At 42.6% G+C, this 26,431-nt stretch overlaps 1 protein-coding gene across 2 annotated transcripts; it reads right to left on the reverse strand.

Annotated features, from left to right (window-relative positions):
- LOC110494331 (complement C1q-like protein 4) lies at nucleotides 1-26,219 on the reverse strand. 2 transcript variants are annotated; one of them, XM_036950416.1, is made up of 3 exons: nucleotides 25,645-26,219; nucleotides 23,226-23,963; nucleotides 1-3,222 (listed from the first exon to the last, which is right to left on the reverse strand). In XM_036950416.1, exons 2-3 carry the CDS (start codon nucleotides 23,769-23,771, stop codon nucleotides 3,043-3,045), a joined length of 726 nt encoding a protein of 241 aa, XP_036806311.1. In that variant the 5' UTR covers nucleotides 23,772-23,963; nucleotides 25,645-26,219; the 3' UTR covers nucleotides 1-3,042. The 2 variants fall into 2 exon arrangements, with proteins under 2 accessions (XP_036806311.1, XP_021424971.1); XM_021569296.2 differs by having other exon boundaries at nucleotides 23,226-25,015.
- Nucleotides 26,220-26,431: the final 212 nt, after the last annotated feature.

The following is a 26,431-nucleotide window of genomic DNA, read 5'->3' on the forward strand; positions in this document are numbered from 1 at the left end:
GCGTCTTCACATTGGTTTATTGGAGGTCTTATATATAGTCTTAGGGCTGAGTTTTTAGTATTATACATAAAATATACACACACAGCTCAGCTTGCAAGGTACAGTGACAACAATCAATTCATACTGTTCAAAAACAAGAATCAGGTTTCTTTTTCAACAGTAAGTTATTTAACATTGTTTAGTGCCAGGGAACACAGCAGAATGCAGCATGACACAGAGAGAGATCATGTACACTCACACACAAACTAATCTGTACATTACTTTGGTGTAAATGAGATGGTAGATGGTTGTTGCAATACTGTCCATTAAAGGTATAATACAGGAATAATGTTTTCATCTGACTGATGCAGTTTGATAATAACCAGTGTTCTGTCTCTAGATCAAGCCCAAAGCTCTGTCCTGTAGTTGGACCTGAGACTCGACACACACCGGTATACAGTGTTGTAACATTAATGCACACACATGGAGTAGCAGTATCATCCCTGCAGCAGCAATGGTTTATTCTGTGGTTTTCCTAATACAACTACTTGTTACAATAGAGCCGTCCTCTGAAGTCCTGTAACATATACAACTACTTACATTAGATACATGTATGATGCTATAACAACAGATGCGTGTTTTTCATGGTATTGTCTAGGCAGGGCATTTACATCGATGTAAAGATGGTTGTATTTTGTTATGGTATGACAAGATAATAATGTCGCCACACGGAAATCGCCATGAAATCCATTTTGATCGATAACACAAGTGAAACATTATAGATTCTCGTTGCCACTGTGTCAAGTGTTTGCATAACATCTTTGACCGACAGCATCAACCTGAACCTGCATATTTGGATTGAATTTACAATTAGCAATGTATGGTACATTCAATAAAACACACAAAGATTTCCATTGAAGACACTACTTGTTCTGTACAAGATGAATCCTCAATGTCCATATCCACCCTGTAAACAAACCGTCTGCTTTACCTTTGAAGAAAAGAAGACTCATCTATATACAAATAACCAGTATGATCTAAAGCTCCATCTCTGTGTATGCATTTGACACCCATTTTAAATTGCTAAGTTATCAATTGAATGTAAAGTGAATATAGGAATAGTAATCCTATAGTAGTCCTGCCAACAGTTGAGGGTTTTTACACAGGATGTCTGGGATCATTAGTGGAACATGATGATGTTCTATCATCCACCATAAGGTCTGGAATAATAGTGTATCTGTCTGCCATAAGCCTCATCATTTATATCCTGTGTGTTGGGGACCCCCCCATAGCTGTAGCCAGGGGCCATGTGGGTAAAACTAACAACAACATGATACTTATCTTTACACACACACACACACACACACACCATACTGGATGATGTTCGTGATGTTGCGTGTATTATCAGCTCCGATCAATATATTCATGACTTTTCTCGTTTTGTGTCTTCAGCCGTATTGGAAATCCATCTCGGAGCGAAGAAGGGAGGCGGGAGGCCCCGCAGCCAAGCTCGAAGTGTTCGATTTACAGTCTGCATTCTGAGACCATTTTACTCAATTCCACACTGGTGGTCGAAATGGTCAGCTCCTGTCAATGCAACACTAGATAGGGGAAGTCAATTAATCACTGTGTGTGTGTGTGCATTTCTGTGTGTGTGTGTGTGTGTGTGTGCATGTAATGCATGCGAGTCATGTATGCTTCCACATACCTGATCATATACACAGATGTGTGTACATCAGAAGTGAATATACACACTCCACTCCATACGTATGTATTTGGACAGTGAAGCTGTTTTTTTGGCTCTATACTCCAGCATTTTGGATTTGAGAACACATGATTCATATGAGGCAACAGTACAGAATGTCATCTTTTATTTGGGGGCATTTTCATGCATAGGCTATCTCTTTTACCGTTAAGAAAGGAGAACACTTTTTGTATCTAGTCCCTATTGGGCAATTTTCTCTCTCCAAAACACACACACACACACAAACGCAAATGCATACAACAAGTTTTTAGAGTCACAAGCTTGATGTAGTCGTTGTGTGCAAGGATTATGGGACCAAATACTTATAGCGTTTGACTACTTTAATACAGAGTAAGTGAATTTGTACAAATACTTATGACTTATTCAAATGGATAAATAAAGTGCTTTGATACATAAAGTGCTTTGATTTCTAAACGGTAAAACGGATATGTATGAAAATAAGCCTAAAATAAAAGGTGGCGTTCTGCACTGTCGCCTTGCATGAAACAACATTCTATCTCAACATTCTATCTCAACATTCTATCTCAACATTCTATCTCAACATTCTATCTCAACATTCTATCTCAAATCTAAAATGCTGGATTTAACAAAAAATCCTTCACTGTCCACATACATTTGGAGGGGAGTGTATGTAACTTTAAGAATATACACAATATCAAGATTATATATTTTTTTGTCTTGACATAATTCTTGTTTATCACCACATACTTACATGCTAGTTGAATTTAAATATCTGTGATTCAGGGATATCATGAGAATTACACAACACAGTAATATTAATAAAAATTTTAAAAAGAAATGTAAAATATATACTTTCTTTAGACCTGCAGGCGAACGGACCCCCTGCAGTACCTCCGCGGACCCATAGCCGTGGGAAGTAAGGGTGCTGCAGCACGACAAACGAATGGATGTTTATATTAAATTAACATTTCTATATACACACTTGCACATTAGATGCCTTCTAACTGCACTTGGTTTGGAATGTTATGTTTTGGCCACTATCCAAACTTTTATAGACATAAAAAACACAGAGCAAATATACATTTTCCTTTTCCCACTGCATCTGTTTCTTTAAATAATGTGTGTGTTTAGCAACAGAGAGAGAGAGAGAGAGAGAGAGAGAGAGAGAGAGAGAGAGAGAGAGAGAGAGAGAGAGAGAGAGAGAGAGAGAGAGAGAGAGGTTTAGAGAATCAGGTTGGATGAGAATCCTGAAGAAGGTGCTGTATATGTTTGCCTGGGAGATTATTTGTTTTGTGTGGCTGTATGTTTGTGTGTGTATGTGTAACGCATGAATGCCATCAGTCAGGGTAGATGAGGAAGCCAGAGAAGGTGCTGTATTTGTTGGTGTTTCCTCCGTGGACTTTGCCCCCATCGAGCTGCACACACACTTCGTCCCCCACGTCCAGGTGCAGGATGACACTGTTGGAGGCATAGTCATAGTTCAGATCAGCATCCTGGGCTATGGCACTGGCCCTCACCTGAGAGAGAGAGAGGAACAAAGAGAGAAAGAGAGAGAGAGATGGCGAGACAGAGAGGGACAAAGAGAGAGAAAGAGACAGAGAAGGGGGGTGGGGTGGGGTGGGGTGGGGTGGTAGGTTGGAGAAAGTGACTAAGTAGACAAGTGGATAAATAATACAGACATGGAAAGCACATAATCTAATTGCATGTATTTAATCCAAAGACAAGACCTACTTCATTTGGCTGTGATGTGTTTATACATATACAGTACTATATAATGTAATATCTCAGCCTATGTCGCCCTTCAGTCCCCAAATGGATTTCCCCAGAGAACACTGCTTCTCCAGCTGCTCTCTCCTCATCTCACTATGTGTTCTCTCATAGTCCTAGAGCATCTGGTCCTTGTGGTGTTGGCACAGGGCTACTCATTTTTCCTAAATGTAGATTTTATCTTTTCCCCCTCTCTCATCTGTCCATCTCTTCACTTGAATTACATGCTGTCACTGTCACTTGTCCACTCAAGCTTAGCATTGTTGTCATCTATCGCACACCAGGTACCCTTGGAGAGTTCTTCAATGAGCTTGACACTTTATAAGTTAAGCTAATTTTCCGATGATGGCTCACCACTCATTGTACTGGGAAACTTCAACCTCCTGACTCCTGACTTCATCTAATTTCTTTCCACCGCTTTCTTTCCCCTCCTTGCCTCTTTTGACATCACACTTTCTCAGTCCCCTCCCACTCACAAGGCAGGCAATACGCTTGACCTCCTCTTTAGTAGAAGCTGTTCGCCTACTGATCTCACTGCAACCCCCCCTTCAGATCTCTGATCACTACTTTGTTTCTTTTTCTCTCCTTCTCTCCTCCAACCTTACCCGCTCAGCTCCTACCCAGATGGTCATGTGCCATCACAATATTCTCTTTCTCTCCCACTATTCTCTCCTTATCTATCCTATCATCTCTTCCTGCTAAATCCTTCTCCCTCCTTTCTCCTAACTTTGCCTCATCGAGCCTACTCTCCCTCCTTTGACTCTAACTGTTCCCTTTTCTGCCAGTCGGCTTGACCCTCCCGTCCAGCTCTGTGAATGAGTGACTCACTGCATGCCCACAGAACAAGGCTGTGACTGTTGGACAAAAATGGAGGAAAACTAAACACTGGCGGACCTATCATCCTTCCACTTCCTCCTCTCTACCTTATTTTCTTCTGTATCCACTGCTAAAGCCACATTCTATCACTCTAAATTTCAAGCCTCTGCTTCCAACCCTGGGAAACTCCTTTCCACCTTCTCCTCCTTCCTTAATCCTCCACCTCCTCCCCCTCCCTACTCCCTCTCTGACGACTTTGTCAACCACTTTGAAAAAAAGTCCACTCCTCACACAGAACTACCATATGCCTTGACCTCTTTCTCCACTCATTCTCCAGTTTTAATCCTGTGACTATTGATGTCCAGTCACCCGGCAACCTGCCCACTCAACCCCATCCTCTCTTCCCTTCTCTAGACTATCAATGGAGACTTCCCATTCCTCACTTTCCTCATCAACTCATCCCTAACCACTGGTTCCGTCCCCTCTGACTTCAAGATGGCCAGAGTCGCTCTCCTCCTCAAGAAACCAACATTCAACCACTCTGATGTCAAAACTACAGACCGGTATCCCTTCTTTTTTTCTCCAAACACTTGAGCGTGCGTCTCTGACCAACTCTCTCGTTATCTCTCTCAGAATGATCTTCCTGACCCTAACCAGTCAGGCTTCAAGACGGGTCACTCAACTGAGACTGCTCTCTTCTGTGTCACGAAGGCTCTCTGCTCTGCCAAAGCTGACTCACTCTCTTCTCTTCTCATCCTCCTAGATCTATCCACTGCCTTTGACACCGTGAACAATCAGATCCTCTTCTCCACCCTGTCAGGGCTGGGCGTCTCAGGCTCTGCACACTCCTGGATGGCATCCTACCTGGCAGGGTGCTCTGCTGGTGTCCCCCAGGTCTCGGTTCTAGGCCCTTTCTTCTTTTCTCTATGCACCAAGTCACTCAGGTCCGGCATATCCTCTGATGGTCTTTCCTATCATTCATATGTAGATGACGCTCAACTACTTTTCTCATTCTCCCTTCTGACACACAGGTGGCGACATCCATCTCTGTGTGTCTGGCAGATATCTTAGCTTGAATGTCAGCCCACCACTCCAAGCTCAACCTCGACAAGACAGAGCTGCTCTTCATCTCGGGGAAGTCCTGCCCGCTCAAGACCTCTCCATCACTGTCGACAACTCCACGGTGTCACCCTCCCAGAGTACAAAGAACCTTGGCATGATCGTGGACAACACCATGTCATTCTCTGCAAACTTCAAAGAAGTGACTCACTCCTACAGGTTTATGCTCTACAATATCCGTTGAGTAAATTCTTCACATAGGAAGCAGCAAATGTCCTAATCCAGACATTTGTCATCTCCCGTCTGGACTATTGCAACTCTTTGTTGTCTGGGCTCCCCACTTGTGCCATCAAACACCTGCAACTTATACAGAATGTAGCAGCCCGTCTGGTGTTCAACCTTCCCAAGTTCTCTCATGTCACCCCGCTCCTCCGTACACTTCACTGGCTTCCAGTTGAAGCTCGCATCCACTACCAGACCATGGTGCTTGCCTACTGAGCAGCAAGGGGAACTGCCCATCCCCAACTTCAGGCTATGCTCAAACCCTACATCCCAACTCAAGCCCCCCGTTGTGCTATTTCTGGTCTCTTGGCTGTCCCATCCCTACAGGAGGTCAGCTCCTGCTCAGTCCAGTCAAAGCTCTTCTCTGTCCTGGCACCCCAATGGTGGAACCATAGAGATCCTATTAAATAACTAGAGGGGCTATGTCATCCCACATGAAAAAATACTATTGTGTATACTATGGTAGGAATACTGTAGTGTTTTTGCATACTTTACTGTAGTATTTACAGTTTACTATAGTATAAATACTGTAGTAAAAAAAGAGTAGTACATACTATAGTAATTACTGTAGTGTTTTTGCAGACTAGTATTTACTGAAGTGTTTTGCGGACTGTAGTATGGTATACTGTAGAATTTACTGTCGAGTTTGTGCAAACTGTAGTATACTGTAGTATTTACTGTAGTGTTTTTTGGGGGACACTACTGTAGTATTTACTAAAGTGTTTGTGTATTATTATCTTTGACAATGAAGTGGGGGGCTTTCTCCTTGAGGATACCTACTGGAGAAATACTAAAATATGACATTTTCCATAACCTGTAGGGAACAAAATATATTGTCTATACTTGGGTTTAGGTTTCTCACTTACGGGTGGCACAAATTGGGATATGCGGGAGGGGAACGCACAGTGTATATGCAAATTAAATACTGTAGTATTTACTATAGTTGAAATGTTTTTGGGTTCTTGTGGACAATTCTGTAGTATTTACTTGTGTTTTTGTGTGTTGCTAATACTGTAGTGTTTAGTATAGTATACTACAAAATTCTATACAAAGTACTACACACAATTGAGGTTTACTACAGTGTGTCATATAGTATCCTACAGTATACTACAGTTTACTACATAATTATATAGTAAGTACTGTAGTATTCTATAGTAAACTCAAATCAAATCAAATCAAATCACATTTTATTTGTCACATGCGCCGAATACAGCAGGTGTAGACCTTACAGTGAAATGCTTACTTACAAGCCCTTAACCAACAATGCAGTTTTAAGAAAATACTAGTGGTGCAACCGATCACAAAACGGTTTGGAGTCACGGATTGGATCATTTTTCGGATCAGCAAAAAAAAAGAAGAAGGGAGACAAATTAAACTTTGCTTTCCATTTATTACTTAAAGAACACTTAAAGCAAGGAACTTTTCAATGTTTAAATAACATTTTTAAATACAATATTCAATACGCAATTGTTAAATTGAAGTGCAATATGAGGCATGACACCTTCTTCCTTTGAACAATAGTGAATGTAAAAATAGCTTGTGTCTTCATCATCAATACAAAGTTTTTTTTAAAGAAAGAATCAAAGCAGACCTGAGCTTATAACTTATTTTTCAAAAATATGATGTCTACATTGTCTGGGGAGAGGGAAGACCTCTTACAGTCACTATGTCCCCTGCCGTGGAGGACACCCTCTCACTAGGTACTGAAGTGCCAGGCACACTGCCATCATGGCAATGTGAGGGTATTTACACTCATTGCGTTCCACCATGCCAGTGGATCACCATCCACTGCAATGTCGCTTGCTGCCTTGTAGGATGCCTCCTCTTTGATGGTGTTGACAAACGTCTAATCAAAAATGATGATTCTAATAGCAATAGCATAGACTTAGATTAGACTGTAGTGTATTTATTATTTAAGTAATTCACTTTCATTTATTTGTTTACCTCTTCAGTGGCCTCAATGTCAGTGGTGAGATCACTGTATGTCCTCCGGTGTAGGGCAGGGTCTAGGTGAGACAGGGACTTGAACCTTGGATCCAGTGCTGTAGATCTATGAAGGTAGTCCTGTACACTAGGGGGGGTATCTGGCGTTCAGGTCCTGTCTAAAGGCAGCCTTGACATCTTTAGTTGTTACGCCTGTCGTCGGAAGGCATGGACAAAAGCGCAGTGTGGTAAGTGTTCATGATTTTTATTTATCAAAACACTCGAACAAAATAACAACGTGAAAGACGAACAGTTCTGTAAGGCAAATAAACTATACAGAAAACAACTACCCACAAAACACAGGTGGGAAAAAGGCTGCCTAAGTACGATAGACAGCTGCCTATGATTGGGAACCACACTCGACCAAAAACGAAGAAATAGAAAACATAGAAATAAAGAAACTAGAATGCCCACCCTAGTCATACCCTGGCCTAACCAAAATAGAGAACAAAAACCTCTCTATGCCCCCCCAAAGGTGCGGACTCCGGCCGCAAAACCTGACTCTAAAGGGGAGGGTCCGGGTGGGCATCTCTTCACGGCGGCGGCGCCGGTGCGGGACGTAGACCCCCCTCCGCCCACAGATCCTTTCGCTTTGGTGGCGGCCCTAGTGCATGGACCTTCCCTGGAGAAACCGGGCTGCAGATCCTCGCCGGAAGAACCTGACAACCGATCATCGCCGGAGGCTCCGGACTGGGGACCGTCGCTGCAGGCTCCGGACTGGGGACCGTCGCTGCAGGCTCCGGACTGGGAACCGTCGCCGCAGGCTCCGGACTGGAGATCGTCGCTGGAAGCTCCGGACTGGGGACCCTTGCTGGAGGCTCCGGACTGGGGACCGTCGCTGGAGGCTCCAGATTGCGGATCATCACTGGAGGCTTCGTGCCATGGATCATCACTGGAGGCGTCGTGCCACGGATCATCACTGGAGGCTTCGTGCCATGGATCATCACTGGAGGCTCCGTGCCATGGATCATCACTGGAGGCTTCGTGCCATGGATCATCACTGGATGCTTCGTGCCATGGATCATCACTGGAGGCTTCGTGCCATGGATCATCACTGGAGGCTTCGTGCCATGGATCATCACTGGAGGCTTCGTGCCATGGATCATCACTGGAGGCTTCGTGCCATGGATCATCACTGGAGGCTTCATGCCATGGATCATCACTGGAGGCTTCGGGCCATGGATCATCACTGGAGGCTCCGTGCTATGGATCATCACTGGAGGCTTCGTGCCATGGATCATCACTGGAGGCTTCGTGCCATGGATCATCACATGGAGCCGGAACAGGTCTCACCGGACTGAGGAGACGTACTGGCAGCCTTGTGAGTAGAGCTGCCTGCTCCTCCTCAGGCGAAAACCTGAGAAAAATCCAACCAGGAAGTGGGAAATCTGAGGTTTGTAGTTTTTCAAGTGATTGCCTATCCAATATCCAATGTAAATGGGGTCAGATTGCACTTCCTAAGGCTTCCAGTAGATGTCAACAGTCTTTAGAAAGTTGTTTCAGGCTTCTATTGTGAAAGGGGAGCGAATATCAGCTGTTTCAACAAGTGGTCAGCCTGAAAGCCATTAGTTGTGTCTCGCACGTGGCCTTGAGATCGCGGTCGTTCTCTTTCCTTTCTATTGACAACGGAATTGTCCGGTTGGAATATTATTGAAGATTTATGATAAAAACATCCTAAAGATTGATTATATACATCGTTTGACATGTTTCTACGAACTTTAATGGAACTTTTTTGACTTTTCGTCTGAACTTAGTGCCCGCTCTTTATGCATTGGGATTAGTGAACTAAATGCGCAAACAAAAAGGAGGTGTTTGAACATAGAGATGGACTTTATCGAACAAAACTAACATTTTTTTGTGGAACTGGGATTCCTGGGAGTGCATTCCGATGAAGATCATCAAAGGTAAGTGACTGTTTATAAAGCTATTTCTGACTTTTGTTGACTCCACAACTTGGCTGGTATCTGTATGGCTTGTTTTGGTGGCTGAGCGCTATACTAAGATTATCGCATGGTGTGCTTTCGCCGTAAAGCTTTTTAAAAATCTGACACAGCGGTTGCATTAAGGATAAGTTTATCTTTAATCCTATGTATAAAACTTGTATCTTTCATCAATGTTTATGATGAATATTTCTGTAAATTGATGTGGCTCTCTGCAAATTCACCGGATGTTTTGGAGGCAAAACATTACTGAACATAACGCGCCAATGTAAACTGAGATTTTTGGATATAAATATGAACTTTATCGAACAAAACATACATGTATTGTGTAACATGAAGTCCTCTGAGTGCCATCTGATGAAGATCATCAAAGGTTAGTGATTCATTTTATCTCTATTTCTGCTTTTTGTGACTCCTCTCTTTGGCTGGAAAATGGCTGTAGGTTTTTTTGTGACTAAGCGCTGACCTAACATAATTGCATGGTATGCTTTCGCCGTAAAGCCTTTTTGAAATCAGACACTGTGGCTGGATTAACAAGAAGTTTACAGTGCCTTGCGAAAGTATTCGGCCCCCTTGAACTTTGCGACCTTTTGCCACATTTCAGGCTTCAAACATAAAGATATAAAACTGTATTTTTTTGTGAAGAATCAACAACAAGTGGGACACAATCAGGAAGTGGAACGACATTTATTGGATATTTCAAACTTTTTTAACAAATCAAAAACTGAAAAATTGGGCGTGCAAAATTATTCAGCCCCCTTAAGTTAATACATTGTAGTGCCACCTTTTGCTGCGATTACAGCTGTAAGTCGCTTGGGGTATGTCTCTATCAGTTTTGCACATCGAGAGACTGACATTTTTTCCCATTCCTCCTTGCAAAACAGCTCGAGCTCAGTGAGGTTGGATGGAGAGCATTTGTGAACAGCAGTTTTCAGTTCTTCACAGCAGGGGCACTGTGGTATTTGTTATGTGGGATGAACCTTCAAAGTTCCAGAATGGGGCATTTTACTTATGTAATAAAATAAAAGTAAGGCATGCGATATATCAGAGATTGTGTAATATAATTATTATATTGTCATATAATTATAAATACAGTTTATATATACGTTTCTGTGTAAATAGCCTCTAAAATATATATATAAACAGAATGTATAAATTGTTTTTCTTGGAAAATGTCAGTACTTGTTGCATTTACAACTTGTCTAAGTCCTATCATTAACTGAATTCAGTCAGTGTATGGCTGTGGATTCACTGCATTGTTTGATTGGAATGCTGGCATATTGGCGGTTAATTTGAAATATCCTCTTAAACTGTCTGGCTAGTTAGCTAACAAATACACAGTGCAGATAAATACTTCAAATTCATTAATACAGTACTGGCAAACAATGTTTGACCAACTCACCTATCAAAAGGGCTGAACTTTATCCCATTACAAGAAAGTTCATGTCCATTCTAGTATTCTAATTCCTTATTCTATGTTTGGAACCAGCTTCCTCGTGATGCTAGGACAGCTGAGTACCTGCCCCTCTTCCAAAACCATCTGAAACCCTACATCTTCAAAGAGTATCTTAAATAAGACATCTCAGTCTTATCCCATCCCACACCCATTTCCTTGCACTCATCTTCTCCTACGAGCACTGACTTTGCTGATAATTTCCTTATTGAGGAAAAATGTACTTACTATGACTGTGATATGTGGTTGTCTCACCTAGAGCGATGAATGCACAAACTGTAAGTCACTCTGGATAAGAGTGTCTGCTAAATGACTAAAATGTCAACATGGAGACTCTTGCACTCCCACGCCCCCGTGTAACCCTTCCTGTTGTCCCTGCTTCCTCATACACCACCCCACCACAGACAACCTTGCCCACTGGCCCGGACCCATCTCTTCCACTGAGCAACCACTCTAATTTTCCTCTCTGTGGTACATTAGCCTCATGTCTGTAATGTAATCATGGCCTGAGGTTGAGCCTTGGTCGTCATGGTCATCTAAATGTTCATTACTGGGATGAGAAGGACACGGGGGAATATGGGCGGATTATGGCTCATCCCTATGTGTTAATTTACAACTACCCCTCCAAGACTATCTCCCCAACACACATACACATACTGTAAATCATAAATATTCACTACTAATGGCCCAAAACAAGGAATATGGGTATTTCCCCTCTGTCTCTATTTCTTGTTTTTACCTCTCTCTTTTTCTCAGCTTCCCTCCTCCAATCTTCCCTCTATCCATCTTTTATCTCTCCATCCCTCTCTCTCTTTCCTCACATTTCTCATCTCATTCTCTTTTCTCTCTCTCATTCTCTTTTCTCTCAGTTTTTTCCTCCTTCACTCTGGGGTCTTTGTATAATGTCATCGGTACAGAGGCCTTCCTGTCCAATGTATTGCTCTAAATAGAAGAGCTGTGTATTGACCTTTGACCCAGAGCCTTCATTGAGAACACAACCTCACACTATCGATTTATCGGGATGTCCAGCACCTATTGCAGTGGAAGAATGATAGAGAGCGCCTCCTAGATGGTTTAGTTGGGGTCAGGGTAGACATGCTTCAACAGAGCATCAATCTCAATGTTCCTCATAGTCATAATATAGAAACCAGCTTAATGTGATTAGAACATGGTTTTAACTGATCTTTGCTTTCCTATTTAATAATGAAGTATTTTACAAACTCTCACCAGTCATGCATTTATATGTATGCCTCAAACAATTATACAAGTATATTCATTATACATGGTAAAACATAGGAAAAGACACTGCTCATGGTATACACATTTTGTGTACACAAATGGCCTATAATGAGTTGCACTACATCTTAAGTTGTGCCATTTCTTAATTGTCTGTTTGTAGCCCTAATTACTAAAGCTGCATATAATGAATAGTAACATCACCAGATAAATAGCCAACTGCTCAAGCATGGGATCCATTTAATCGTGGAAAAATTAAACACACTAGCGCATCTATATTAATTAATGCAAATCTGATACCCTCACTCCATCCTTGTCTCTCTCCCAGGACCTAGGCCTGGCTGAGGATATGTTCCATCATCTCAACCTGTCACCTAGTCCCTGTCCCCTATGATCGGTTAGACATATCAAATGAAACTAACCATTTCTCCACAACCTGGTTGGCAATAACATTTTTTTTTTTTGCACATATCATCAATTTAACTGATTAGGCTACTCAGGAAATTTTCCCATATTCTTAAAGGCCAGAATATCTCTTTCCATGTACAGCTTGTTGCATGGGCCTTTTTTCTTCTTCCCAAAGACTCACATGAATCGATCCGTTCCCTTTGTTGTTTTTAATTCAACTCACATCACTCCATTAATTGTTCTGTCTCTCCCTCTCCGCCTAACACCCCCTCCATCATCCTCCCTCCGTCCGCAGCCCCTCACTATCTCTTCATTCTGGACCCATCTATCCATCTTTTTTTGTCCTTTCCCCAGAATGAGATGCAGGTCACGCTTGCGGATTCTTCCCCTGCCATGGCAGTGTTGGCGGGAGCGGCGGCTAAGCGTGTCCCTGTCCGGTCTAAATTGGATTGATTAACGGCGCGCTGCTGTGCCAGGTCTCCCGGGACCCCCTCCAACAACCCCCCCCCCCCCCCCAAACTCCAGAGGCTACAGGGCTCGGTAATTGGTAGTCGAACAGCCATGGCAGCTCCCTCCTTAATGGCTCCCACTCCTCAATAACTCCATACAATCACAATAAATGGGGCCACAGAATAGGCTACTGCGGTCAGATGGTCTCCTGAAACAGTGGCGGGAGGTCAGAATAAAAATCCATGCCTGGCTACACACACTGTTGTCTATAAAAGCTGCTGGACTAGTAGTATTTTCTTTAGTAGTCTATTTTTTTTAATGTATCTCAGGTAGACTGGAGACACATAAAGGAATTGCATCTTTTAAAGATCTTTTGCCATCTTCTATAGACTTCCTGTTCTCTGAGAGAAATGAATGACTCCCGTGAGGAGGATCTGTGATGTGGTTTTGTGTAAAACAAAATTGAGAACGGAGAGGCTGACTTGCTGTCAATCCCCACATCTGTCTACATGGTTGAGTGGCATTAATCCCCTGACATTCTCTGAGTTGTGTTTTGAGATGCGGGCAAGGAGGAGAACCTTTCCAGGAGAACCTTTTTCCATAGATGTATAGCTAGGCGGCTTATGTTAATCTACACTGGGTTGTTGTGGTTTAGGGTTAAGGTTAGTATTATAGTTTGGTATGGGCCTTGCCACATCCTTCTGTCATTCTCTCTTGGTAGCACTTGGTCATTCCTGGTTCACAGGTGGGACATTTGTGTAGAACTGTGGTAGCAATACAACTACGAACCAAAGCTAGTCAGTAGGGATGTCATGATTGTTGGTCATGTTGGTATAATACGATATATAGTCTAATAAGTATCAGGCGATATCATTAATAGTATCAGACGATATATCGCCATATTAGTATTGGCCGATAATGGCAACAACAAAAAATAACAACATATAAAGGGTTTCTGAGAATCTTTTTCATAAGAAATATGAAATAGTAAAACATCTTATCGAGCCAGCTTTTACTTAACGTATGACACTGCCCAGTTTTGAATTCAAGGTCAAATGGCATGAGCGTTCTGTCTATTTGAATATCCCAAAGCTACCAATATGCCACCTTCAACCTCCTTCAAACTGCATGCAGAGACATCAAAATGGTATACATGAGTTGGTCTAACTCCCAAGTCCAACATACCAAAGTATCCCTTCAAAGGGTCATAACAAGGGCTGTGACAGTGCTGGTGTGTACCCCTCCTCCCTACAATGACCCTTTGGCATTCAGCTAATTATATTTGCTAGCGATAAGGAGGCCTGGTTATTTATGACTTCTGGCACAGAGCCATAGGGGACATTACTTCACATTACTTCAGGCTCAGACAGCAGAAAATATATTCAGTCGCTGACATTTCATGTGTAATGTTTATGATTGATGTATAGTTGTATTGTACTTCCTAATGTAACCTAGTGGCTCAACAGCAATTCTGCCCAACAATGAAGCGTCATGGTGTAACATTTAAAAACCATGTTGGTGAAACCAATGTATGAAAATGAGAATACATGTACTGATGAAGTCAAATATATTTCAACTTTTCACTGCAATGGAGCGGAATGTTCTGTTTTTTCCTTTCAAAACTGGTTAAAATGACTACTTTTACCCTGTAGGCACCTGCGACTTACCACAGGTGAGATACACAAGACATTAAATTAAAATGATTCCCTCCAACCAATTTAGAATTTTGAATAATTTAGTCCTGGCCATTTCTTTGAAGTAAAAAAATATACATTTCAGTTTATATTTTATTTATTGGTCCTGCGCAGTTCTAAATCAAACAAATACTCTTGTGAACACGAAAGTCTTTCAATTTCAATTTATTTTAGAAGAAATAGTGAATCATGCAAAGGTGCATTTGTATGTAGGGTCTTATTTGTGATGTTACCCTCAACTCTAAAGTAAGTGCATGGTCAAACAGCAATGAGAAAATAATTATTTGTATAAATAAATACAGCATACCAATTACAGAGCATATTGTAAATACTACCACCATAAATGTAACAGTACCAGAATTTACACAAAGGGAACAGGAGCAGTCTGATTAGAGAACCAGAGCAGTGAATCTCAGTTTGGGCTGTCACCCAGTAACTATCAAAATGAAACCTTGTTTTCTCTAAGAGGAGAGGAGGGGGAGCAGTGGGAGTGTGAAAGAGAGAAAGGAAAATCGGGATTATTGTCAACTGCAGTGGAGATTGATATCGACAAGGGAGTGAATTCCTGTCTGTTGGCCAAATGCCGTGCCGACTTGAGCTGCTGCTGGGGAGAGCGGGGGCCCGCGGGACAACAGGGAGGATAACACTGCCTCCACTTTTCATTATTGGGGCACCATTAAATAGGAGAGGGAGAGAGATAGAGAGAGATGGACAAAGGGAAGGAGCTAAAGACACAGAGAGGAGAGAGGGAGGTGGAGACAGAGAGTCCGTGGAGAGCAGAAGGCAGAGAAGGAGAGCTGGGAGAGTACAGGGGAAAAGGGAATGGGGTAAAGAGAAAAGAGAGGAGAGGGTTGGTGAAAACGAGGGTAAGTGAGAGAGATTTAGAACGAGACCACAGGAGGGAGCAGCTGCGTGCCACTTTAACAGTCCAAGCACAAGACGGGTAAGGGGAGCCAAACTGGAGGGGGGCTGGAGTATGTGGAGGGAGGGAGCCCATTGGGTAACAAACTGATCAAGCGAGCCGATTTCAGGGGGGCAAGAATGAGACTGGGGAGGTGGGGGTCTGCATAGTCTCTGTTATTTTGGTGTTTTTCAGTGGTGCCCTGCTCCTCTGGTAATAAAACTGACAGGATTCATTCACCGTGATGTACAGACCTCTCAGAGCGGAGCGAGAAGATTGAGAGGGGTCTCTTAAACTCACCTGTGGGACCACTATGGGCAGAGAGGCAGGGGTCGAGGAGGGGGGAGAACTGATGGAAATATCCAGTTTATGCAATGCTATGGCACTCTGTCTGTCTGTCTGTCTGTCTCCCTCTCTCTCTCTCTCTGGTCAGCGTTAAGGTGTGCTCTGTTACCATTAGGGTGGTGGTTGTGGAATCCCTTTAGCAACCATGTGGGTCTGACCCCTAATTGGCATGCTAAATGCTAATATATTGCTATGACACTCTGGACCTAAGGTGAAGACGTTGATTAGAAAGTCCCTAATTGGCTCTGGGCTGGGACGTACCAATGGTGGAGACTGTTCAATTGGATATAAAGGGGTTTCAGCTACAGATGACTCTACCTGCAGAGCATCAACTATAAAGCAGCGATAGATTGAGCAATGACATTAAGTTAAGTGACAGTCAGTCACAGGTAATTTGCTACCCTCTATTGACAATTTGGACATGATGAATATTGGGATCCTTGCGATATTTACCAATACAAACACGTATGCTGGCAGGTAGATGCACAAGTATGCACACAGGAAGGCAGACACAAGCATGCATGCACACAAATAGGCATGCGCACACACAGGCACACGCACATACATTTCCTTGGACCTTGCTAACCAGTGTTTTCTCCTACATATCATCTGATTACAATGCTATCTATGTGTGTGTACATAGCCCATCTGTAAATAGCCCATCCAACTACCTCATCCCCCATACTGTTATTTATTTTGCTCCTTTGCACCCCAGTATCTCTACTTGCACACTCATCTTCTGCACATCTATCACTCCAGTGTTTAATTGCTTTATTGTAGTTATTTCGCCACTATGGCCTATTTATTGCCTTACCTCCCTAATCCTACCTCATTTGCACACACTGTATATAGACCTTTTCTATTGTATTATTGACTGTATGTTTGTTAGCCTACCTGGTTAAATAAAGGTGAAATAAAATAAAATAAATAAAAGTGTGGTTGGGTCTTGCAAACATCACGTGACTGATTAAACATTTACTTCACATGTTCAGCCAATCCAAAGACACACCACTGCCATAAAGGGATCAAGCTGTCATGGTGGGGAGATATTCTTCATTGGCTACCTTTAGTTCCCTCATTATATAATACCATGAGTCATGGGTTAATGCCATACTTTTAGCCTTCATTCTCTAATCTGGCAAATGTTATGCTTCCAACGTCATATACACGTTCATGATCTCTATGGGCTAAATGCTCTATATCCTCCAGTACCAAGAAAATGGTCTTTATCAAACCCATCCTGACATTTGAACACTCCTCAATGAGAAAACCCAACCTTTGGGATGAACTATTGAAGTGTGAGGCAAAATGAGAAGGAAAACAAAGACAAGACAAAAGACCGGAAAAGGAAGAGAAGGGAGGCCTATTAGTCTGCACTGTATAAAGGCCAGTGATGATTAGAGAAATGCATGGACATATAGTGTGTGTGTGTGTGTGTGTGTGTGTGTGTGTGTGTGTGTGTGTGTGTGTGTGTGTGTGTGTGTGTGTGTGTGTGTGTGTGTGTGTGTGTGTGTGTGTGTGTGTGTGTGTGTGTGTGTGTGTGTGTGTGTGTGTGTGTGTGTGTGTGTGTGTGTGAGTGTGTGTGCGAGCGTACAAGTGTGTGTGAGTGAGTGCGTGAGGGAAGGAGAAAGAAACACACAGCAAAAATGCATTTGTGGTGTACGGACTCATGAGTGTCCTCCTGTGCGGCTCAGTTGGTAGCGCATGGTGCTTGCAATGCAGGGATTGTTGGTTCAAACCCCAAGGGGGACAAGTGCAAAAACACATACCTTTTTTCATAAGTCAAATTAATGACAAGAACCATTGCATGGAAAATGTGCCCTAACATAAAACGCAGCGATGTCATTTCCAAGGAAGTGTTGTGAATATACACTTATACCAAAGCTTTGCTGTTGCAGTTTCAAACCACGTGTATGTTCTACAAGCTCCGGATGACAAGTAAGGGAACATCAAAACAAATGTAGTCATTAAGTCCTGTGTAGCAGACGGCATCTGGAAGGCTGTACTAAACTAACACCTCCACTGAAACCGATGGTAATTAGTAGCCGCTAATCCTGACAGCGGATACTTCAGGCCCACTAAATGAGATCTAGCGCTTCACACAGTTGTCCAAAAATTAGCTACTAGCATCATTAATTAATGAGCTAATTAAGTTGATGTTGAACCGGATCCCTTCTGAAGTGAACATGACTATGTTTTGGATCAGAATGGTATAACTACACTGATATGTATAGCCTAAAGTTTAACTGAATGGAAAAATACTCCCTCTAGCTCTCCAGTAGCCTATGTCCTCTGTGAGGTGTGCAAAGGGTTGAGCCGTGCGAAGTGGGAAGCGGGCCGCGGTTCCAATGTTGTGTTGGGCTTAATTAGTGCTCAGTCTGTCTCCAGGTCTCTTTCTCCAATAGGTCAAATCAAACCAAATGCCACAGTCCTGTAATGGGGACACAGTGTCACAGGCGGCACAATGCTACAGTCATGTTGGGTCTAAATGGTTTAGCAGCAGCTCTTTAAACACTGTACTGGACTCATCATAAACTATAGAAGAAATATGGGACCAACATGGGACAGGCCAGGCCTAGACACTCCCAAAATGACCAATCCATGCATTCCATACCGGCTATAAATATTAATGATAATCCCACTCCCAGCTCATCATCGCAAAGGGCAAAATCTATATTGGTTGTAAATTATAGATCCATGGGAAAGGTCACTTACTTTAACAAAAATCTGTTGGTGGCTCAAGCAACATGGAGAGAGGAGATCTGACAGCTCACTAGGGTATGCAGGCTTGTCAGTTGTGAGCTGTGATCAGACATAATATAACTTCCTTCCATAGATGTCTAATAGGTACACTGGACACACTGGAAAATATGTCAAGGAGCACACGTGAAGGATTCATCATCCATCTAGCAATATCAGATATTCGGAGATTTACGACTGTCAAGGTCTTTAATCATTTGAATTTCTTCCACTTTTCTGACTTTACACTGGCCCTCTCTTTCACGACATCGCTCCTCCTCTTTTCATCTCATCCCTCCTCATCTGTCTTCTTTATGTTGATCTGATCCAGGGCTCTCATGTTGGCCTCGCTGTAGCAGTGTGTCTCTCATCCCGTATGTCCGCTCTCCTTTGTTTATCCATCCATCGTTCTCTCCTCCCTTGATCTCTCTGTCTCCCCACTTGTCTGCAGCCTGCCTCCCGTTTACCTACCCCCAGTTGTGTCGTAATCCCACCTTCCTTTGATTTACCGTGGATAAACCGTGTCTCTGTGTCAACGCCACAGCTGGGGGTGGCGTTGACACCTAGATCTGCCCTTTGAGTTATAGTCAATGTAAATCACACGTACATCCTTTTTTTGCCCTGCACATGCTTCCCCTTAGTGACATCATAACATTCAGTTTCACTGCTCTGCAGATGACACACAGCTTTATTTACCAATCAGACCCAGTGGCCAGGCTAGTGTGGCTATCCTCCACAAGTGTCTTGCTGGCATCAAATGTTGGATGTCTGACAATTTTCTCCAGCTCAATGATAAGAAATCTGAGGTTGTTTTATTTGGCCCCCACCTTGCTAGAACCTAGATTGTAAATAACCTTGGTCATTTGTCCACAAAAGTAAAGTCTACGGTCTTCTTTGACCCTGACTAAACCTCAAACTGCATGTAAAGAATGTTGTCCAGTCCTGCTTTTATCATCCAAGAAATAAAGCTAAAGTCAAGTATTTTATTTGAGTCACTGATCTGGAGAAAGTTATATATGCTTTTATTTCCTCACGCCTAAATTACTGTCACTCTTTGTATACGTCTCAGCCAGAAATCACTCCATCGTCTACAGGTAGTTTAAAACTCTGCACCAGGAACCAGGAAATGTATCCATATCATACCTATTGTAGCTTCTCTACACTGGCTACCAGTCACTGTTAGAATAGATTTAAAACGTTTAAGGCTTGGCTTGGTTTAGCCCCATCGTCTATCTCAGATATTTTATCTCCCTATGAGCAAGGACGCAGCCTGAGATCCTCTGGGCAGGGCACTTTTGATCATTCCAAAGTCTAGTTTGAAAACGAAAGACCAGGCATTTTCCATTAGGGTCCCTAGACTTTGGAATGGTCTGTCAGAGATGCTTTTAATGTATGATTTTATTTAGCTATCTTTTTTCATTCTCTATCCTCTGGTCTGTTGCTTTGTTAGTACTTTTCTTTTATTATTTTATGATATGAAGCACTTTTACGTGTATTGAAAAGCGCTATACAAATAAAGTTATCATTATTATTATTACATAATTATTACATACAACTACAGTTTGACTAGGAAACTCAGAAGGACAGGTACAACAACTTAAATGGAACATCACAATGGACACATCACAATTTTCAATTTCTGACAGAATCCAAACAGTATGCCTACACAATGCAACTACCAAACATTGACATTGATATTGGTACTCCTTGCTGTAACTTTGATATTCAACCGTTGGTCTCTAGCTTTGGCTATACGATGTTCTCCCAGGGTTGTGTTTTCTAATTGACCCCATCGGTTAGCTCCCCTACGAGAGCACTTGTCTATTCACTGCAAAGTGGGACCACAAAGTGGAGTGGGCCTCTGAAGGGGGGGATGGGCACTGAATTAGGTTAAATAATTCAGTTGATGGAAAAAATAATTAATGGGCAAGCCAATAGACAAGCCAGAAGAGACCAGAGGGAGGGGGGGGGGGGGGGGGGCACTTGTGTGTGTGTGAGGTGTGTGTGTGAGAAGGGACGCACAGGTGGATGGGAGAGGTTCTAATCTAAAGGCCATGAATGATTTAACAGCGGGACAGGACAGGAATGACAATTTCAGTGACGGCACACGACAAACCAGGTCTGCCAATTATGCCTGGCATTTTCCTGTCTTCTTTACTGTGTACTTTATACACCCACTGTCAAATTGATGACTGGGGAGGCAGTGCGGAGTCTACCTCTTAATAGACCTGCTCAAATAAATACCCCGTGTTACGGGTGCATTGGGGAAGCTGGGAGAAGTGCCAAGTTGGTACAGGATCCGAGGAGAAAACATTATAGACATTTTTATTTGCAAAACTTGTGAAATGAATGGTAACTAATAAAATGTTTAAATACTGTATGTGCCTGACCTGAACTCATCCATTCCACCACCAATTGGGTAGGTAACATTAATACTGAACACAAATATAAATGCAACATGCAACAATTTCAACGATTTTACTGAGATACAGTTCATATGAGGAAATCAGTCAATTAAAATAAATAAATTAGGCCCTAATCTATGGATTTTACATAACTGGGCAAGGGCGCAGCCATGGGTGAACCTGGGAGGGGCATAGGCCCACCCACTTGGGAGCCAGGTCAACCCACTGGGGAGTCAGACCCAGCCAATAAGAATCAGTTTTTCCCCACAAAAGGGCTTTATTACAGACAGAAATACTCCTCAGCACCCCCTCAGACAATCCCGCAGGTGAAGAAGTGGAGGTCCTGGGCTGGCGTGGTCACATGTGGTCTGCGGTTGTCAGTCAGGTTGGACGTACTGCCAAATTCTCTAGAACTTGTATACATTCAACCCAGTGAAAACTGTCCGATGAAGACAGGTCAGATCCCTTACACTTAGATCTGGTTGTTTGTACTAGTTGACAAGGTGTAAGAAATCTTGAGACTAAAGGTAAGAAATCTTCAACTCTAGCATTTCCATGGAAGACAGTTTTACAGAGATTTTATGACAGATAGTTCAAGTTGTCCATGCCTACCAGTCTTTCACGAAAAAGAAGTAGCTATCAGGGTCGCGGTCGACTCAGTAACACACCGCTGCCTGACTATACAGCCTGTAAATGATGTGTAAAGAAACCAAACACCAGTGTTTCATCCAAACACTCAGGCTGATTTGGCTTGGCTGGGAACAATGAGTCTAATTATATTCCTCTCTGGTAAAGCCCTCTGTGTCGTTCTTCTGTTCCACACCACACATGTCAAAATCGAACCTCATCGAGTCAGGGTTTAATCCCTCAAGCTTGTCATGCATCTCCAGATGGGCAACTTTCAAGCCTTTTTTGGGGCTTTTTTTTTTGTGCTTGTTTATTTATTGATGTTAAAGCCGGAGATCCTCAGAGGACAGTAGCCAGCTGTTGCGTTTTGGCGGCACTCCACAGAGATGTGGAGGATCGTTATCCTCTTGATCGCTTAGCTGTCACGGCATTCTCTCTCTTTCTCTCCTGCTGCCCAAATCAGGAGGTGGAACCTGACAAAGCGTAAAACTTGTTTATCTTCTATTAAGTGAGGGCTTACTTGTTCTTATTCAAATGCTGAATGAGTTATTTTATTCTCATAATAATCTCTACTTCAACATTCCTTCTTTCCCATTTTTATGTTTAATCTTGATTGCTTTGCTTAAGTCATCCTTCAAACATCTTACCAATAATAGAATACTCGGCCCACCTCATTTGGAATAGCAATAGCTAAATAGTTACTGTTGAGGGTTTAGGACGTTTAGGCCTAGCATACTTTCAAGTTGATTGGGATATGTAAGAGTTCCACTGTTCTTACCCGTGCCTTCATGTTTGAACAACAATACTCTCTGCGTGTACCTGTGTAAAATGCAGGTCCTCTGGTTAAATTTCCTACCAGAATAGTTTTTTTTCAAGGTATTTGGATATTTAGTTAGGAAAACAAGTTGATAAATCTCTAAATATTGCCTATAATCAGACCTTTCCTTTAATAATAATGACACTTTTATCCAAAGTGACTGACAGTCATGAGCGAATACATTTGACATATGGGTAGCTCCAGCGGGAATCGAACCCACGACTCTTGGCATTCATTACAAGCACCATGCTTTACCGACAGAGACTGATGACACATATGCATACAACTTTAACAATATACCCATTATAACCCTTTCTATTTTTCAGAGAGGCCTATGACAAGGAGAAACACATTAGAGAATAATGGAAGAAGAAGTGATTCAAGAAGGCATAGGCAGATGGGGTTCTCATACTATTATAGAACTTTTGAACTGTTTTAGTGTAAGAACAATTGAGTGCTCATCTGTCTAGAATTCTTTTTTTTCTTCCATTTTGAATGGAAACTGTAGTGACATTTATTGAGAAACTGACACGGGTACGAGCAGCCAATTCCCCCAAATACACACGCACACACAACAATACACTCCTCTCTGACTCACCTGTCCATTCTTCTTCAGGTCGGCCCACATGCTGGTGCCGTCTCCGCCCCTCATCAGGACATGGTAGGTGAAGAAGTAGATGCCAGGCAGGGGGCAGGTGAACTTGCCAGTACTGGGTTCATAGTAGTTCCCCACATTGGTCACCACATCGTCAAACCTCAACACTTCACTCCCTTCATGCTGTTTACGGAGGCCTGCATAGAAGGCAATCTTGGGGCTGTAGAAGGAGGGGACGTAGCCCCCTGGGCCAGGGCCGGCGGGCCCAGGGGGGCCTGGCTTGCCTGGTTCTCCAGGGGGACCTCTGGGGCCTGGGGGGCCTGGGGGTCCAGGGCTCCCACGAAACCCAGATTTGCCCCTTCTCCCAGTGAAGTCTGGGGGTTGGGGGGAGACAGCAGTCAGCTCGTGGCTTCCCTGTGGGGGGGTGAAAGAGTCGCACACCATCTTGCAGCTGCCGAGCATCTCATAATGGGTGCTCCCGCCCCCAGACGCGCCCCCTTTGGTGGTGTGAACCAATAAGGGGATGGCAACCAGCAGCACCAGCACCATGGCCACGCCCACTCCTGCCCCGATGACACGTTTCCTGCGGCTGAGCCGGGTGGCGGCCAGCGTAAGGAAGTCCTCCTCCCCCTTGGCCGGAACGGTGGTGCCGGCCAGAATGAACTCTGGGATAACCGGGACTAAGGGGAAAGATGGTGAGAGAGAGGCGCTGAGGGGGAAAGGGGAGGAGGCAGAGAGGTTCTACACCGTGAGTAGGTGGTGAGGTAGTTAGGTCAAATAAAGGGAAAGAAGGGGTAAATGAGGGAGAGTGAAAGGGTAAGAGGGTTATGAGGAGAGACTGGAAATACAGGAGATTTCAATGTAAAGAAAGGAAGGAGATGCTATAGGACACTGAAGGAACAACAAAGCTCAGGAGTTGTTGAAGTCAAATGTCAGGAGGAGAAACATGTTTTTCCCTTCCATTAAATAATAACAAAAATGACTAGGTTTATCTTTGGATTTCTCAACACCTTTTTCTTCACATCTATTTTTGAAGATTGGACTTTTCATCCGCAAAGCAATATTTATTCACGTTTTTCATCCCTATTTTCAGTAAAGATCTCACTGATTTCAAAAGTAGTATGTTATTATCTTTGGAGGACTAGAGGTGAAACCAGCCAGTTGAGTGTGGACACCTTCTCCGTGTTGCATACATGGGTTGAAACGGACTAAGTCACACATCCAGTTCTTTGGAAGGATAAATACAAGGGTTTTCCCTGGGATGGAATATAGTAGATTGTAGATGGTTCTAGAGGGTTCTTTAAAAATATAAATATTTTTCAGACAAAATGTCAGCAGAATCTCCTGTTGAAATGTCCTTATATTTCTCAGTTGGAGAGCTGTCAGGTGGGGTCTGCTGCTCCAGTATTCCCACTGGAGTCCATCTCACCCAAGGCATTCAGTGAAGGGCACTCACTTGTCTGGTCCAAGGATCAGTGGAAGGGAATGAAAAAAAATGTTTAAATCTCTGGTATTTTTTCCTTCCTCTTTCCTTGTGCTTCTCTTTCTCTATGTATTTTAGATTCGCTTAATCCTGGGTGTGTTTTCCTCATGGGTAGACTAACACATTCCCCTCTCAGATATATATATATATATTTTTAAGTCAGTATTTATCAAAACACAGTGTTGAGAAAATGTTCTGTTCCTCATGAAAACTTGTTCCTCTGTTTTTTTGTGGCGCGCTGAGTCGTAGCAGAGAATATCTCAGGTTCCACTGTTTGCTTCCGAATCAGACATCTTGTGCCAGGAGCATTCTATTGGGGGAAGGAAATATATTTTGAGATTGACCTGACTAAATTAATACAGTATTTTTTCACTATGGGCTATGGTTATGCCATAGTTATCTATGATCAGATACAATGAAGGGTAGATAATACCTAACCACTATCACAAATCAACTCACTAACACAATTACTGCAAAGCAGTAAAGTGTTTCAATTATCCTATTGGGACTGAGCTACATTTGATGTAAAAAATAAAATAAAATGCAAGAAGTGTAAAGTAACATGATTTAAAACCATATTCCTAAATGGTTACATTTGTGCAAGATTGAACATTTACTTTGTGGATAAACGTGAGACTATTTGTTCTTTGGAATAATAATAGTAATAATCAAATAAATAATAATAGCCAGGCCTAATAATAATTTTAAACCAAAAAGGTGCTTTGCATAATAAACTGGATTCGTAAATGATTTGGACATAGTCAATGAATTATCAGTAACATAACTTTATTTAAGCATTCAAACACATTTCGATATTTCATGTGACCAGTTACATGTATTATGTTCCTAAAAATAAAAATATCTATGAGCGATATAGAGGCTAATTTAAAACAAATCTGTAAAACGTTTGTAAAAATATATACATAAATCGTTGCTCACCTTTTCCTCCTCGCTGCTCAATAGAAGTGTCGATAATCTGCGATACGACGTGGTATGGTGATTTTCTCAGCCAAGTGCAGTCAGACTTTCAACGTGGTCGAGAAATCTGTGAGGACAGCTCATCCTCCTCACCTTCGCCTTGGTGAGATGTCAAGCTATAGAGTAGTCCGACGAAGTCGAAAACTAACAGCAAGTCCACTTTCCGTTTTTTTCTAATTTGACCAAAAATGTTGTCGTAAACCACAAACTATTCACTCTGATTAAAGGCTAGCCTGCTACAATGAGCCGTCGTGCGCCAATCGTTTTTTTTTCTTCAGTCAGTGCGTAACAGATCACCCGGCCATCAACACCCGAGGCAAATAGACAGTGACTTAACTAATAGACAGTGACTTAACTAATTAACTTTTCACGTCCTTTTTATATTCTAAAATATTCTAACGATACATTTTGTAGATTTAATCTTGAAATCTACTGGTAAACGTCTTTACCGAAATGCAACAGTTCTCTCACTTGTTAGATTTCCTCTTCTCTCTGACAGTCTTGCGCTCCTCTCCCCCGCCCCCTCGAACAATGATTCTGCACGGTCCCATTCTGCACGGTCCCATTCGCACACGGTCCCATTATTTGTTGACCTTTGCGCTATGTAGGTGCCACTATGCTCTTATTAGCGCCTTGATAACGTATTTTCTTACCTCTATGTGTGTGTGTGTGTGTGTGTGTGTGTGTGTGTGTGTGTGTGTGTGTGTGTGTGCGCGCGTGTGTGTGTGTGTGTGTGTGTGTGTGGTGG

The sequence above is a fragment of the Oncorhynchus mykiss genome, chromosome 17 (assembly GCF_013265735.2).
Source record: "Oncorhynchus mykiss isolate Arlee chromosome 17, USDA_OmykA_1.1, whole genome shotgun sequence".
Classification (NCBI taxonomy): domain Eukaryota; kingdom Metazoa; phylum Chordata; class Actinopteri; order Salmoniformes; family Salmonidae; genus Oncorhynchus; species Oncorhynchus mykiss.

What these genes read in the sequence shown, in the direction of transcription:
- LOC110494331 (XM_036950416.1), bottom strand. Translation starts at nt 23,771, where the DNA reads ATGGTGCTGGTGCTGCTGGTTGCCATCCCCTTATTGGTTCACACCACC. An exon ending in ACCTGAAGAAGAATGGACAG is followed by an intron (nt 3,223 to 23,225) that starts GTGAGTCAGAGA and finishes TCTCTCTCTCAG; the next exon opens with GTGAGGGCCAGTGCCATAGC.